This window comes from Esox lucius, chromosome 11 (assembly GCF_011004845.1).
Source record: "Esox lucius isolate fEsoLuc1 chromosome 11, fEsoLuc1.pri, whole genome shotgun sequence".
Lineage (NCBI taxonomy): Eukaryota > Metazoa > Chordata > Actinopteri > Esociformes > Esocidae > Esox > Esox lucius.
This window is the reverse complement of record NC_047579.1, coordinates 785,242-801,921: the sequence shown is the minus strand read 5'-3', so window position 1 is coordinate 801,921 and position 16,680 is coordinate 785,242. Positions and strand designations below refer to the sequence as shown.

The window sequence follows — 16,680 nt, the reverse complement described above, 5'->3', positions numbered from 1 at the left end:
TTTGAGTCCCTGGCAGCATAGTGTGTTACTGATGGTAGCCTTTGTTACTTTGGTCCCAGCTCTCTGCAGGTCATTCACTAGGTCCCCCTGTGTGGTTCTGGGATTTTTACTCACCGTTCTTGTGATAATTTTGACCCCACGGGGTGAGATCTTGCGTGGAGCCCCGGATCGAGGGAGATTATCAGTGGTCTTGTATGTGTTCCATTTTCTTATAATTGCTCCCACAGTTGATTTCTACACACCAAGCTGCTTACCTATTGCAGATTCAGTCTTCCCAGCCTGGTGCAGGTCTACAATTCTGTTTCTGGTGTCCTTTGACAGCTCTTTGGTCGTGGCCATAGTGGAGTTTGGAGTGTGACTGTTTGAGGTTGTGGACAGGTGTCTTTTATACTGATAACAAGTTCAAACAGGTGCCATTAATACAGGTAACGAGTGGAGGACAGAGGAGCCTCTTAAAGAAGTTGTTACAGGTCTGTGAGAGCCAGAAATCTTGCTTGTTTGTAGGTGACCAAATACTTATTTTACAGAGGAATTTACCAATACATTCATAAAGAATCCTACAATGTGATTTTCGGGATTTGTTTTTCTCATTTTGTCTCTCATAGTTGAAGTGTACCTATGATGAAAATTACAGGCCTCTCTCATCTTTTTAAGTGGGACAACTTGAACAATTGGTGGCTGACTAAATACTTTTTTGCCCCACTGTAGGTACTGTACAGCCAGACTAAAACGTTGCTGGCTACATGCTTCAGTAGCTACATTAAAGTTAGCCTAAAGTAAATCTTTATGGTTACATTGCGATGGATGAACTGCACTGGCAAAGAACACATTCCTCCCAATCACGATTTACAAAGCATACTATAGTTCACATTGCGTAGTTGAACCAGCCATGGAGTGATTGGAATCATTGCTTTCATTACAGTATTGCTAGCCATCTACAGTAATCGCTTTCTGATTTAACGTGTTGAATGTAGTGTAGCGACCCTGTTATACCTGTTGTTGGTTTGGCTTTTAGCTAATGTAGGGAACTTGTTTTCGAGAAGGCCTGCTTGTCTTCCCAGATCCTTGTGAACTTCTACCACAGCTTAATCGAGAGCATTCTGATAAACTGTGCCACAATGTGGTTTAGGCGGATGCTCAGTGGCCGACCGAAAGGCCCTACAACAGGTGATGAAAATTGCCCACCACATCACTGATACCCAACTCCCAGACCTTCAGCGCAAGCGGTGTCTGCATAGGGCATGCAGCATCATCAAACACCCTTCACATCCATGCCACAACTATTTGGCCTCCTACCATCAGGCAGGCGGTACTGGTCTCTTCATTCCCGCACTAGCAGGCTCAGAAACAATTTCTTTCCATCTACTGTAACCCTGCTGAACACTGTGACTCATGACTAACCACACCCACCTGCCCACCACTAGTACTGCCTCTCAGGGACCTTGTTGCACTATTCTCTTTGCACTCTTCACTGTTACTACTGGATTCTGACACTGCCTTGCAAAGTCTGATTTTCTGTAGTTGTTACATGTATGTGTCTCGGGAAAATCATTGCTGCCATACTTGTATTTCAGTTGCACATGCCACCTTACATCTTCAGTTTACCTGTACTGCACATTTACAATTGCCATTGTACTTGCATGTTTCAGTTGTTACATGTACAAGTCTCAAACTTGCTCGAATGCACAGTCAGAATTATAATTTGCTTTATTTGCCTCATCGCACAACTATTAATTTCCCACTTGTACATACAGTACATATATTGAATACTTGTAAATTTTCTGTTCTGATTTAGTTCTACTAAACAAGTATTTATCAATAATAATCTCATTAAATCCTATCTAAACTCCAATTCATATTAAAGACATTCCAAATGAAATACAAAAACATAAAATGATAAATTAACAATGAAAATCTAACAATAATGTTTTAGTTTTTTTATAACAATCTGATTTCATGTGTACAAAACTATATGAGCTGCTTCATTCAATAGCTAGTGGCAACTCTATTAGCATCGATAACTTGGAGTAAACGTCTCCTGTAGCCACCAATCAGTCTCTGACCTTTTTCTGAGGGGCTTTTGGCCACTCCCACTGACAGAGCTTAGCCAATTGAATGGGGGTTGAGGTCTCTCCCATGTACTGCCAAAGCATTTGAATTAATTAATTAAGGTCAGGATCAAAACACCATTTCCTCTTTCTACTAAACCATTTTTTGTGGATTTGCTTGAATGATTTGGGTCGTTGTCTTGTTAGAAGACCCATATCTGTCCCAGCTTTAGCTCCTTGACTGATGGCCTGATGTTCTATTCATGAATCTCCTGATATATATGAGAATTCATGGTTCCATTAATGATGTGCAATCAAACAGGTCCAGAATAAGAAAAGCAGCCCCAGATCTTGAAATTCCCTACACCATGCTTGACTGTTGGGATAAGGTTATTTTGGTGGTAGGCAGTGTTTGGTTTATGCCAAACATAGCAGTTTTCTCAACCTCACGCACTAGCTCAGGCTCCTTCCCCGCCAGCGAGGTGACATTCCACGTCCCTAGAGCTAGTTTCTGTGTCCAGAGATCGGGTTGTCTAGGCCCCTGCCTTCGACTGCCGCCCGATCCTCTTCGCACCGGCCCCTTATGGTCCCTCCTGTGAGTGGTGAGCCCACGGGAGGGCGGCCCCACGTCACCCGTTCGGGCTGAGCCCGGCCGGGCCCCATGGGGGAAGGCCCGGCCACCAGGCGCTCGCATACGAGCCCCAACCCCGGGCCTGGCTCCAGGGTGGGGCCCCGGCTGCGCCATACCGGGCGACGTCACGGTACTCATTATGTTGTTCTTCATTAAGGGGGGTTTGAACCGCTCTTAGTCTGACCCGTCGCCTAAGACCTGTTTGCCTTGGGAGACCCTACCAGGGGCATATAGCCCCAGACAACATAGCTCCTAGGGTCACTCGGGTACTCAAACCCCTCCACCACGTTAAGGTGGCAGTTCTTGGTTCCGATTAGAGGTAGTCGGGATCACCTCTACGCACGGCTTGGGCTCTGGAACCACACTCCTTGAGAGAGGATGGACTCTTCACCACTCTGGAGTTGCCCATGGTGAGAGGCGGCGGGCTGGTGTGGGTTTGCTTATAGCTCCCCAGCTCTGCCGCCATGTGTTGGAGTTTACCCCGGTGAACGAGAGGGTCGTTTCCCTGCGCCTACGGGTCGGGGATAGGTCTCTCACTGTTGTTTGTGCCTACGGGCCGAACGGCAGTGCAGAGTACCCGACCTTCTTGGAGTCTCTGGGAGGGGTGCTGGAAAGTGCTCCGACTGGGGACTCTATTGTTCTACTGGGGGACTTCAACGCCCACGTGGGCAACGACAGTGACACCTGGAGGGGCGTGATTGGGAGGAACGGCCCCCCTGATCTGAACCCGAGTGGTGTTCAGTTATTGGACTTCTGTGCTAGTCACAGTTTGTCCATAACGAACACCATGTTCAAGCATAAGGGTGTCCATCAGTGCACGTGGCACCAGGACACCCTAGGCCGCAGGTCGATGATCGACTTTGTTGTCGTCTCATCTGACCTGCGGCCGTATGTCTTGGACACTCGGGTGAAGAGAGGGGCGGAGCTGTCAACTGATCACCACCTGGTGGTGAGTTGGATCCGATGGCGGGGGAGAAAGCTGGACAGACTCGGCAGGCCCAAGCGAACTGTAAGGGTCTGCTGGGAACGTCTGGCCGAGTCTCCTGTCAGAGAGATCTTTAACTCCCACCTCCGGCAGAGCTTCGACTGGATCCCGAGGGAGGTTGGAGATATTGAGTCCGAGTGGACCATGTTCTCCACCGCCATTGTCGAAGCGGCCGCTCGGAGCTGTGGCCGTAAGGTCTCCGGTGCCTGTCGAGGCGGCAATCCCCGAACCCGGTGGTGGACACCGGAAGTAAGGGATGCCGTCAAGCTGAAGAAGGAGTCCTATCAGGCCTGGTTGGCTTGTGGGACTCCTGACGCAGCTGACGGGTACCGACAGGCCAAGCGGGCTGCAGCCCGGGTAGTTGTGGAGGCAAAAACTCGGGCCTGGGAGGAGTTCGGTGAGGCCATGGAGAAGGACTATCGGCTGGCCTCGAAGAGATTCTGGCAAACCATCCGGCGCCTCAGGAGAGGGAAACAGTGCCCTACCAACGCTGTTTACAGTAGAGGTGGGCAGCTGTTGACCTCAACTGAGGATGTCGTCGGGCGGTGGAAGGAATACTTCGAGGATCTCCTCAATCCCGCTGTCACTTCTTCCATTGAGGAAGCAGAGGATGAGGGCTCAGAGGTGGACTCGTCCATCACCCGGGCTGAAGTCACTGAGGTGGTCAAGAAACTCCTCGGTGGCAAGGCACCGGGGGTGGATGAGATCCGCCCTGAGTACCTCAAGTCTCTGGATGTTGTGGGGCTGTCTTGGTTGACACGCCTGTGCAACATCGCGTGGCGGTCGGGGACAGTGCCTCTGGGATGGCAGACCGGTGTGGTGGTCCCTCTTTTTAAGAAGGGGGACCGGAGGGTGTGTTCCAACTATAGGGGGATCACACTTCTCAGCCTCCCCGGGAAAGTCTATGCCAGGGTACTGGAGAGGAGAATACGGCCGATAGTAGAACCTCGGATTCAGGAGGAACAGTGTGGTTTTCGTCCGGGCCGTGGAACACTGGACCAGCTCTATACCCTCTACGGGGTGTTGGAGGGTTCATGGGAGTTTGCCCAACCAATCCACATGTGTTTTGTGGATTTGGAGAAGGCATTCGACTGTGTCCCTCGCGGCATCTTGTGGAGGGTGCTTGGGGAATATGGGGTCCTGGGTCCTTTGCTAAGGGCTGTCAGGTCCCTGTACAACCGAAGCAGGAGCTTGGTCCGCATTGCCGGCAGTAAGTCAGACTTGTTCCCAGTGCATGTTGGACTCCGGCAGGGGTGCCCTTTGTCACCGGTTCTGTTCGTAATTTTTATGGACAGAATTTCTAGGCGCAGCCAGGGGCCGGAGGGTGTCAGGTTTGGGGACCACACAATTTCGTCTCTGCTTTTTGCAGATGATGTTGTCGTGTTGGGCCCTTCTAACCAGGACCTTCAGCATGCGCTGGGACGGTTTGCAGCCGAGTGTGAAGCGGTGGGGATGAAAATCAGTATCTCCAAATCCGAGGCCATGGTCCTCAGTCGGAAAAGGGTGGCTTGCCCGCTTCAGGTTGGTGGAGAGTGCCTGCCTCAAGTGGAGGAGTTTAAGTATCTAGGGGTCTTGTTCACGAGTGAGGGAAGGATGGAACGGGAGATTGACAGACGGATCGGTGCAGCTTCTGCAGTAATGCAGTCGATGTATCGGTCTGTCGTGGTGAAGAAAGAGCTGAGCCGCAAGGCGAAGCTCTCGATTTACCAGTCAATCTACGTTCCTACTCTCACCTATGGTCATGAGCTTTGGGTCATGACCGAAAGGACAAGATCCCGGATACAGGCGGCCGAAATGAGCTTTCTCCGCAGGGTGGCCGGGCGATCCCTTAGAGATAGGGTGAGAAGCTCGGTCACCCGGGAGGAGCTCAGAGTAGAGCCGCTGCTCCTCCACATCGAGAGGGGTCAGCTGAGGTGGCTTGGGCATCTTTTTCGGATGCCTCCGGAACGCCTTCCTGGGAAGGTGTTCCGGTCCCGTCCCACCGGGAGGAGACCCCGGGGAAGACCTAGGACTCGCTGGAGGGACTATGTCTCCCGGCTGGCCTGGGAACGCCTCGGTGTCCCCCCGGAAGAGCTAGAGGAAGTGTCTGGGGAGAGGGAAGTCTGGGCATCCCTGCTTAGACTGCTGCCCCCGCGACCCGGCCCCGGATAAGCGGAAGAAGATGAGATGAGATGAGATAGCAGTTTTGATTGTGATCAAATTGGTCAATTTTGTAAAAAGAAAGATGTAATTTACATACCTTCACTCAGTACTTTTTTTATATATCTTCCCGGGTATGACACTAAGTGTGGCACACCTGTATGGAGGGAGTTTCTCCCATTCTTCTATGCAGATCCCCCAAGCTCTCAGGCTGGATGGGAAATGTCATAGCACAGCCATTTTAAGGTATCTCTAGAGATGTTCAATTGAGTTCAAGGTCATCTATGGCTGTGCCGCTAAAGGACATTCACAGACTCGTCCCGTCACTCCTGATTTCTCTTGGCTTTGTGCTTAGGGTCATTGTTCTGTTGGAAGTCCTGAGCACTCAGGAGCATGTTTTCATTAAGGATCTTTCTATCTTGACCTCAATCCTGATCTCCCTAGTACCATCCCCACAGCATGCTACTTCACTGTAGGGATATATTGGCCAGGTGATGAGCGATGCCTGGTTTCCTTCAGACGTGACCCTTGGCATTCTGGCAATCTTTGTTTCATCAAGCCAGAGAATCTTGTTTCTCATGGTCTGTGAGTCCTTTAGGTGCCTTTTGGCAAACTCCAAGCAGGCTGCCCAAACATCTTCCACTTAAGAATGATGGAGGGCACTATGTGCTTGAGAACCTTCAATGCTGCGCAAATGTTTTGTTTCCTTACCCAGTGCCTCAAAACAGATTTGGACAATTCCTTTGAGCTTGTGGCTTGGTTTTCGTTCTTATATGCACTGTCAATTGTGGGACCTTTCCAAATCATATTTGACTTTCGAAATCATATCCAATCAGTTGATTTCACCACAGGTGGATTCCCTGTGGTAAAATTGTAGAAACATCTCAAGGATGGTCTTATATTATAAGGATTTTTTATTTTTTCCAAATTTCTCGTTTTTCACGCTCTTTCTCTAACTCTTTCAGTTCTGGAGATCCCTGGCAGAGAGGCCAGCAGACTAAACACATGGGAGGCCATCCAGAAGGAAAATATAATGACCGCCCAGAACAAACAAGAGAGAGAGAAGGATTCAGAGAGACTCAAACGCACCTTGGTCAAGTGAGGCTCTGTTCAATCTTCAATTCATACCATTTCTTCTTGGATTTACAAGATTGCTATCCTCCTTCACTGTTCCTACTAAAATGCATGACACTGAGAGAATAAGAGTAAAGAAATGTAATGTGTTTGTTTTACTCACAAGCTTAAGCTGTAAGTTTCAGGATGTTTTCTTCAAACCCCAGGATGTTTTCTTCAAAGGTTTTAATTTGTCATCTGTTCAGAAGATGCTCACATAATTTACCTTTGCTATCATATATTGTATGAATCTGAGCCCACGTCAATACATTTTCAAATGCTGAATTTACGGCGAAGTGGAATGACCCATAAACTTTCTGTCCTGTGTTGTGTTAATGCTCAAGAGTGGACAGTGTCCTAAAACAGATGGCAGAGATACGGTCATGGATGTCGGAGATTCGGGACCATGAAAGCAGGGTCAGAACAGAGCGTGCTGAGGTCAGTGTTGTAGCAAGTCTATGTTATGCCTGATTCAGTGCTAAAATTAACAGGGAAATCTACAATGTCTTAAGCTGTTGGGTAAAACCAATCTGTACATCTATCAAAGCAATCAGCCAAGCCAGCCTGCTCTTGGTTACGATTTACAGATGTTGCTCGTTTAATTACAGCGTTTTTTTACCACGGTAACATCAGGTAGATAGCATCAACATGCGTCAAACTGTGATTGCACTATTCCAAACACATGGGGGAGCTAGAATGCTGAAAATGCTATTCGTTCTCGAAAATCGTTTTCTAAACGATAGTACACACAATGTTCACTACAGTGGGGAGAACAAGTATTTGATACACTGCCGATTTTACAGGTTTTCCCACTTACAAAGCATGTAGAAGTCGTCTGCACTTTTTATCATAGGTACTCTTCAACTGTGAGAGACGGAATCTAAAACAAAAACCCAGAAAATCACATTCTATTGCAAGACATAAGTATTTGATACATCAGAAAAGCAGAACTTAATATTTGGTACAGAAACCTTTGTTTGCAATTACAGACATCATACATTTCCTGTAGATCTTGATCAGGTTTGCACACACTGCAGCATGGATTTTGGCCCACTCCTCCATACAGACCCTCTCCAGATACTTCAGATTTCAGGGCTGTCGCTGGGCAATTCAGACTTTCAGCTCCCTCCAAAGATTTTTTTATTGGGTTCAGGTCTGGAGACTGGCTAGGCCACTCCAGGGCCTTGAGATGCTTCTTACTGAGCCGCTCCTTAGTTGCCGTGGCTGTGTGTTTTGGGTCGTTGTCATGCTAGAAGACCCAGCCACGACTCATCTTCAATGCTCTTACTGAGGGAAGGAGGTTGTTGGCCAAGATCTCACGGTACATGGCCCCATCCATCCCCCCCTCAATACGGTGCAGTCGTCCTGTCCCCTTTGCAGAAAAGCATCCCCAAAGAATGATGTTTCCACCTCCATGCTTCACGGTTGGGATGGTGTTCTTGCAAAGGGGAAAGGTTTACTCATCCTTCTTCTTCCTCCAAACATGGCGAGTGGAGTTTAGACCAAAAAGCTCTATTTTTGTCTCATCAGACCACATGACCTTCTTCCATTCCTCCTCTGGATCATCCAGATGGTCATTGGCAAACTTCAGACAGACCTGGACATGCGCTGGCTTGAGAAAGGGGGACCTTGCATGCACGGCAGGATTTTAATCCATGACGGCATAGTGTGTTACCAATGGTTTTCTTTGAGACTGTGGTCCCAGCTCTCTTCAGGTCATTGACCAGGTCCTGCCGTGTAGTTCTGGGCTGATCCCTCACCTTCCTCATGATCATTGATGTCCAACATGGTGAGATCTTGCAAGGAGCCCCAGGCAGAGGGAGATTGACCGTCATCTTGAACTTCTTCCATTTTCTAATAATTGCGCCAACAGTTGGTGCCTACTCACCAAGCTGCTTGCCTATTGTCCTGTAGCCCATCCCAGTCTTGTGCAGGTCTACAATTTTATCCCTGATGTCCTTACACAGCTCTCTGGTCTTGGCTATTGTGGAGAGGTTGGAGTCTGTTTGATTGAGTATGTGGACAGGTGTCTTTTATACAGGTAACGAGTTCAAACAGGTGCAGTTAATACAAGTAATGAGTGGAGAACAGGAGGGCTTCTTAAAGAAAAACTAACAGGTCTGTGAGAGCCGGAAGTCTTACTGGTTAGTAGGTGATCAAATACTTATGTCATGCAATAAAATGCTAATTCAATGTGATTTTCTGGATTTTTTTAGGAAAATCTGCAAAATAGGCAGTGTATCAAATACTTGTTCTCCCCACTGTATGTTCTTCTTAAATAACAGGTTATAACGAATTTAAAAGTGAAATGTTTCTAATTGCAACTTTACATCACTGATATAATTACAAAATGTTTTAATAAAGAAATACACTAATATAGCCTACAGAGAAAAAATACTATTTGTTTAAACATTTGTTATGATCATAGTTTTGAAGTACAGCATGGTAGAAAAACACATTTTATGACAGTTGGAGAATAGGCTGTCAGAGTTTACTCGATTGTATTTAATAGACAAATGCGTCAGTCGCATTTGTTGCATCAACTCATTTGTTTTATCAGATCAGTCAATATGGCCATTAAAATTCCTGAATTCCAGCCACGCTGGAGGGACTATGTCTCCCGGCTTTCCTGGGAACGCCTCGGTGTCCCCCCGGAAGAGCTAGAGGAAGTGTCTGGGGAAAGGGAAGTCTGGGCATCCCTGCTTAGACTGCTGCCCCCGCGACCCGGCCCCAGATAAGCGGAAGATGATGGATGGATGGAATTCCAGCCATATATGTTTTAAATAGCCATACTGTATATTAGCCTACATTTAAACAGCAATAAAATAAATTATATGATCCAACAATTTTTTATTTTATTTAAATTAGTCAGCATAATGAACCCTTCACAATCTTTGGGAACTGAACATTCAGTATAGGCGACACCAGAGATGTTGCTATGATCTCATTGTCCTCTGGGTTCATTTTCTTAATCAATCCTCTTTTTAACAGCAAGCCCTAATCATGGCAAGCGAATTGTCCCGTTCGCTTGCCAGACTCCAACCTTTATACTAATAATCTGAATTATTATTTTTAAGTAGGCAAACTGATTCTAAAATCAATTCCTTATACATTGTATACAAATATGAATATGATATACGTATTTTTACACCACTAAAAATTATTATTTTTATTGAGCATGAAAATAAAAAGCCACAATCGCAGGTTTCTGTGCTTGTGTTCAAATTTCGATTCCAGATTATTAGTATAAAGGTTGGAGTCTGGCAAGCAAACAGCACGATCCTGTCAGTCTACACATAGCCTATATTCAAGTGCTCTTACAACACATCTTCCCCTACCTTTTGCTATTTTAAGACAATAAAGGTTTACAATTCAAATGTCCTGCTGTATGTCTCAAATTGGTCAATCAAACTATACAACACATCAGGCCCGGCGCCAGGACGAAGTGACTGAGGAGGCAGAAAATAATGGCGAGAGGGCCAATCTTTTTTTTTTTTTTTTATGGAGTATTTAAAACTTAAACTGGGGGGTCAGAAAATTCAGCTGAGGGGGCTAAGCCCCTCTTGCCCCCAATTTATTAAAAGTGAGTATTCTTAAAACAATTCCGTGATGGTTATTCATTTATATCTCTTTTTATTTTTATTTTATTTTTTATTAAACCTTTATCTAACCAGGATAGGCTCATTGAGATTAAAAATCTCTTTTCCAAGAGCGTCCTGGCCAAGAATAGGCAGCTGTAAGTCTTAACATGAAATGTTTCAGAATACACTACAACAAATACAAGTATAAGTACAATTAATACAACCATAAGACAATTACACCATTATTCTGCAGATGTTGACAGAACATAATTAAAAACCTTTAATTTAAAAAAGTAAGGGAATCAGATTCCAAGTCCATCATCAATGATTAAAAAATGCTGGTAGTTTAAAATGATTTTGAAAGGTGTTCCAAGCTGATGGAGCAGAGTACATGAAGGCACTTTTCCCAAAGAATATTCTGACCGTTGGCACAGTAAGTAAATTAACATCCTGTGAGACAGTATATAAGGGCACTAAACCCAATATGGCTTTGTATACCAGTGGCTAAGTCTACGGGATGCTAGGGAAGACCATCCAACTCCAGCATATAAAGTGCAATGGTGTGTTAGTGCCTGACAGTTCAAGATAAATCTCAATGCTCCATGATAAAGGGTATCAATAGTTCTCAAACACTGAGCAGAAGCATTCATATATAAAATATCACCATAGTCCAGTATAGGCATAAAGGTTCCTAAAATAAAAAAAATTCTGATTTTAAAAGAGAAACAAGCCTTGTTCCTAAAATAAAATACCAACTTCAACGTAAGTTTATTTGCAAGTTGAAGTATATGCAGTTTAAAGGACAAATTATCATCAATTAAAATTCCAAGATATTTATATGAAGTTACTGTCTCAATCACATTACCCTGGTAGGTAGTAATACATGGAAGATTTAGAGGTTTCTTTTTTGTTTTAGAGAACAACATTTGTTTGGCTTTGTTCACATTGAGAACAAGTTTCCTTTGACAAAAGGTATGCTGAACAGCATTAAAAGCAGTTTGTAAATGTTGAAAAGCTTTCTCTAAGGTCAAACCACTACAATAAATAACAGTGTCATCTGCATTTAAATTTTTATCTAGATCATTTATATAAATAGTGAACAAGAGTGGCCCTGTACAGAGCCCTGGGGTACATCATTTAGAACAAACAATGAATCAGATGCAAGCCCATTAAATTGCATGCACTGAGTTCGATTTGATAAATAGTTGGCGAGCCATGAAACAGCGTGCTGAGAAAGACCTATGCTTGATAGTCTTTGCTCCAGTATAATCCAGTATAGATGATGTACAAGGTAAAATTAGAGACACTGTCGACCAGTTTGCTACAATCAAAGGACATCGGCATGAATAGGTTGCACGGTTGCTTGATAAACACAATAAATTTTATAAATAAAGGATGATTTACAGTAGCCTACACTGTCACGGTCCCACCCGTGATCATGCCAGCTTTCAGCTGCTGGCACCGCTTTCACCGTGCTGCATTCACCTTGCCGCATTCACGGTTTCCACTATTAAGCACACCTTTTCCTGATCACATCGCCCAGGACTTCCCATCATTATGCACACCAAATCCTCATTACTAGGCCTACAGCTAAGGAAAACTGCACCAGGGTTTACCGTTAGCCGACAAAGTTTTTCAGGTATATTCTCCCACATGAAAATATCAACCGCCAAAATGTCCGGTGGGAAATATGCCAAATGAATAAGTAAATAGATTAATATTGTGTGATCTGAATGATCTGTGGCCAAGAAAACATTGAGCCTCTGCATCATTCACGGGATAGCCAATTCTTTGAGACATTTCAAACATACTCAGATTGGAAGCATGACTTTGGAGTCAAAATATTGTGTAAAAAGATTGTTGTCTGTAAACTTAATTGCGATCTGGCTCAATTTATTTACATAAGGCCGTTAAAGCTAATAATTGCGACTGCCCTATAGTTGGTATACAGTATTTAAATTGAGTATATGTTCAACTCACAAAGATTGTGAAGAGCTCATTCTGCTGACTAATTTAAATTTTAAAAAATTGGATTACAGAGTTTGTGTTTGACTGCTTATTTATTTTTCAATGTAATTGATTTGGAACATACTATTTTGAACACCTTCCTTCGATGACTTTTCCTAAATACATGGCATATTTTACATTGTTCCGTTGTCAGAATTCTATACTTGTAACGGTCCCTGCCTGAAGGGACCGTTCCACTTCGTGTTTTCTGTTTGTCCTTGTCTTGTCCTTGTATGGTCTTTCCTGTTCTTGTTTCAGTTGATTGGTATATTCATTTCACCTGTGTTTGGCCCCCACCTGTTTCTGTTCTCCTCGTTTGTCTGTGTATTTAGTTTGGCCATTTTCTCCCCTGTTGGTCATTGTGCTTGTATGCCTGTTATGTTTGTGTGCTCCCGTGCTCCCGTGCTCCCGTGCTCCCGTGCTCCCGTGCTCCCGTGCTCCCGTGCTCCCGTGCTCCCGTGCTCCCGTGCTCCCGTGCTCCCGTGCTCCCGTGCTCCCGTGCTCCCGTGCTCCCGTGCTCCCGTGCTCCCGTGCTCTTGAACCATTGAACCCCTGAACTCTTGAGTATTTTTGTAGTGCCCGGCAATCCGTTTGTTTTTCTTTGTTTTTGTGAAATAAAAAGGGGAAACACCTCAACCTTCTGCGCCTGCCTCCGTCTCCTGCTATACAACGTGACAATACTCACAAACTGAACTATTTAGAGACTAATTACCATTTGTTTTACATTGTATTCCTGTTTAGCTGATTAGGCATGTGAGAGTACAAGTATTGTAACAGGCGCTTTGTTTCACCCGTCCCTCTCTTTGGGTTAATGTGGAGTTATTAACCGTAATCTGTCGACTTTGTACAGTAATAAACGATTTACATGTTCTGTTTAAAAAAATGAATCCTTATTTACCTCTGAAAATATTAATGAAACATTGATGGATTTAATGTGTAGCCTATTGCCTGTTTAACAAACACTTGAATTATATTTTTGCTTGGGTCTACAGTGGCATATTGTACTTCATCAAAGAAATCTGGTAGGAAAAGGGATTTCTTATTTTTTTATTGATAAAAAGAGATGCAGTCTTCAGGAAATATTTGTGCAGAAAAGTGGCATCAATAACGCAATAAGTAATGTAATCGGTAAAAGTCTGCAATTACCCTACATAAATGTTAACTTAATCGCTGTAATCAACAGCTATATTTCCATTAAAATTTCGGTTTAAATAATTAAAATTGACGAAAAGTGTGCAACATAGCAATCCATGAATAGACAATATTCATCCAATTTGAATGTTTTATTCTGGCCGTATAAGTACAGACGCAGGCTTGAATAACAGCAGTTTCAGGCGGGTGTCGATGTTCTCACAGATGCCTCCATAATGTTGTATAACAAGGCATACCACGGCATGCCTCATTGCGGACCGCCCCCTTGGTGCTGGAATTAAACATGTGACATTTGTAGTTCAACTAAACAAAAACTCTACATCACTGTGTCACAATGTATGTGTATACATGACCGGGGTTTTATGCATCTCCCCTGGTTTCTCTACATTTGGCTTGCAGCTGTTGTATCTGCCTGTTTAGCAAGGTGCAGACCCATACATCATGGTCCCACCTCTCACCCCCTCTTCTATCTCATTACCAGTTGGAGTTCTGTACCAGTGCCCTCTCCTGGGTGGTGGAGACTCTCTCTCAGAGTAACATGATAAAACCCACACGTCCTCCACCCACTCTGAGGTAAGGTTGCAAATAGCTCTATTGTATGAAACAAACACACACATTGAATGTGTGTGTATTGAGAGAGAAATTACTCTAATCAAATATTAGATGTGTTTTATACTGTGTCATGAGTTACACATACAGGTACTGGTCATAAAATTTTAATATCATAAAAAGTGAAACTTGTATATTATATTCATTCATTGCACACAGACTGATATATTTCAAATGTTTATTTCTTTTAATTGTGATGATTATAACCAACAACTAATTAAAATCCCAAATTCAGTATCTCAGAAAATTTGAATATTACTTAAGACATATACAAAAAATTATATTTTTAGAAATGTTGGCCAACTGAAAAGTATGAACATGAAAAGTATGAGCATGTACAGCACTCGATACTTAGTTGGGACTCCTTTTGCCTGAATTACTGCAGCAATGCGGAGTGGCATGGAGTCGATCAGTCTGTGGCACTGCTCAGGTGTTATGAGAGCCCAGGTTGCTCTGATAGTGGCCTTCAGCTCTTCTGCATTGTTGGGTCTTCCTCCAGACTCTGGGACCTTGATTTCCAAAGGAAATGCAACATTTACTTTCATCAGAGAACATTACTTTGGACAACTCAGCAGCAGTCCAGTCCTTTTTGTCTTTAGCCCAGGCGAGATGCTTCTGACGCTGTGTCTTGTTCAAGAGTGGCTTGACACAAGGAATGCGACAGCTGAAACCCATGTCGTGGTGGTTCTTGAAGCACTGACTCCAGCTGCAGTCCACTCTTTGTGATCTCCCCCACATTTTTGAATGGGTTTTGTTTCACAATCCTCTCCAGGGTGCGGTTATCCCTATTGCTTGTACACTTTTTTTCTACCACATCTTTTCCTTCCCTTCGCCTCTCTATTAATGTGCTTGGACACAGAGCTCTGTGAACAGCCAGCCTCTTTAGCAATGACCTTTTGTGTCTTGCCCTCCTTGTGCAAGGTGTCAATGGTCGTCTTTTGGACAGCTGTCAAGTCAGCAGTCTTCCCCATGATTGTGTAGCCTACAAAACTAGACTAAGAGACCATTTAAAGGCCTTTGCAGGTGTTTTGAGTTAATTAGCTGATTAGAGTGTGGCACCAGGTGTCTTCAATATTGAACCTTTTCACAATATTAAAATTTTCTGAGATACTGAATTTGGGGTTTTCATTAGTTGTTAGTTATAATCATCAATATTAAAAGAAATAAACACTTGAAATATATCAGTCTATGTGGAATGAATGTATACATTATACAAGTTTCACTTTTTGAATGGAATTACTGATATAAATCAACTTTTTGATGATATTCAAATTTTATGACCAGCACCTGTATAGGCAGTAGTATACGATTCCACAACCCTTGCAGTCATTACATTTTGTTGCCATACATTTTGTTCCTACAGATTTGCACAAAGTGTGTAGCTGGTTAAAGTTTCCTAATTAATAAGAATTACACAATGTGTCTTCACACCCCCGAGTAATTACTTGGATTGTGACTTTGCCAGTCATTACAGCTGTGAACCATTTGGAAGAAAAAGCATTTAGGGCAACATCTATTTTTTGGGGATAAAGATTGCTCAACATCTCCACATGAATGGTTTAGGGTTTTTCAAAAAATCCAAAATGGTAGACAATCCATCATGGCGGACTTTATGGGTCCCAATGGCAAAAAATGTAATCATGATACACCTATGTACCAATTTTCAAGGTCACAAGGGGTGGGCGTGTTGAGCTTGTAAAAAGTGTGACTTTGGAGGCTTAGCCTACATGACAGTTAAAATTCATAAATGTGTTACCAATGACAGGTGTTTTTGTCTAACGGTTCAAAAGATACAGCCAATTAGTTCATTAACACTATTTACGCTAATTAGAATACGTAAAATGTATAAACGTTTAATTACATTAACTGGGGATAGCCTAAATGTGTAAAACAAAGTTGGTTTCATGTCTGGAGCTCGAACGATTCAAAAGCTACAGCCTAATAGATAATTAACTCTAATTATGCTAATTATCATACTTAAAATTGATAATTGTTTCCTAATTAGTTGTAGGGATACCCTATACTGGTAAAACAAAGTTGGGTTCCAGTCTGTAGCTCGAATGGTTTCAAAGATACAGCTTAATAGTTAATTAACGCTAATTATGCTAATTAGCATACATCGATAAACGTCTCATAATCTGCATTGGGGATAGTTGAATTATGTGAAATTAAGTTGGTTTTGTGTTTGTAGTACAAACGGTTCATAAGAGAGTTAATTAAATGCATATGCGAATTCCACTAATTACCATATGTAAAATGTATAAATGTTTTTAAGTGGGGATAGCCTACACTGGTGAAAGTCGGTTCCATGTCTGTAGCTCGAACGGTTCAAAAGATACAGCCTAATAGTTAATTAATGCTAATTATGCTATTTAGCGTACGTAAAATCGATAACCGTTTCATAATTAGCAGTGG

At 43.5% G+C, this 16,680-nt stretch overlaps 1 protein-coding gene across 2 annotated transcripts in view; it reads left to right on the top strand.

Moving 5' to 3' along the window:
- LOC105031630 (transient receptor potential cation channel subfamily M member 4) overlaps nucleotides 1-16,680 on the top strand; it is a 166,330-nt gene that overhangs the window by 136,600 nt on the left and 13,050 nt on the right. For both annotated transcript variants that reach the window (XM_034295076.1, XM_034295075.1), the window contains 3 exons: nucleotides 6,769-6,901; nucleotides 7,261-7,354; nucleotides 14,138-14,229. In XM_034295076.1, the coding sequence (XP_034150967.1) occupies nucleotides 6,769-6,901; nucleotides 7,261-7,354; nucleotides 14,138-14,229 (319 nt within the window). The remainder of the gene's footprint in view (nucleotides 1-6,768; nucleotides 6,902-7,260; nucleotides 7,355-14,137; nucleotides 14,230-16,680) is intronic.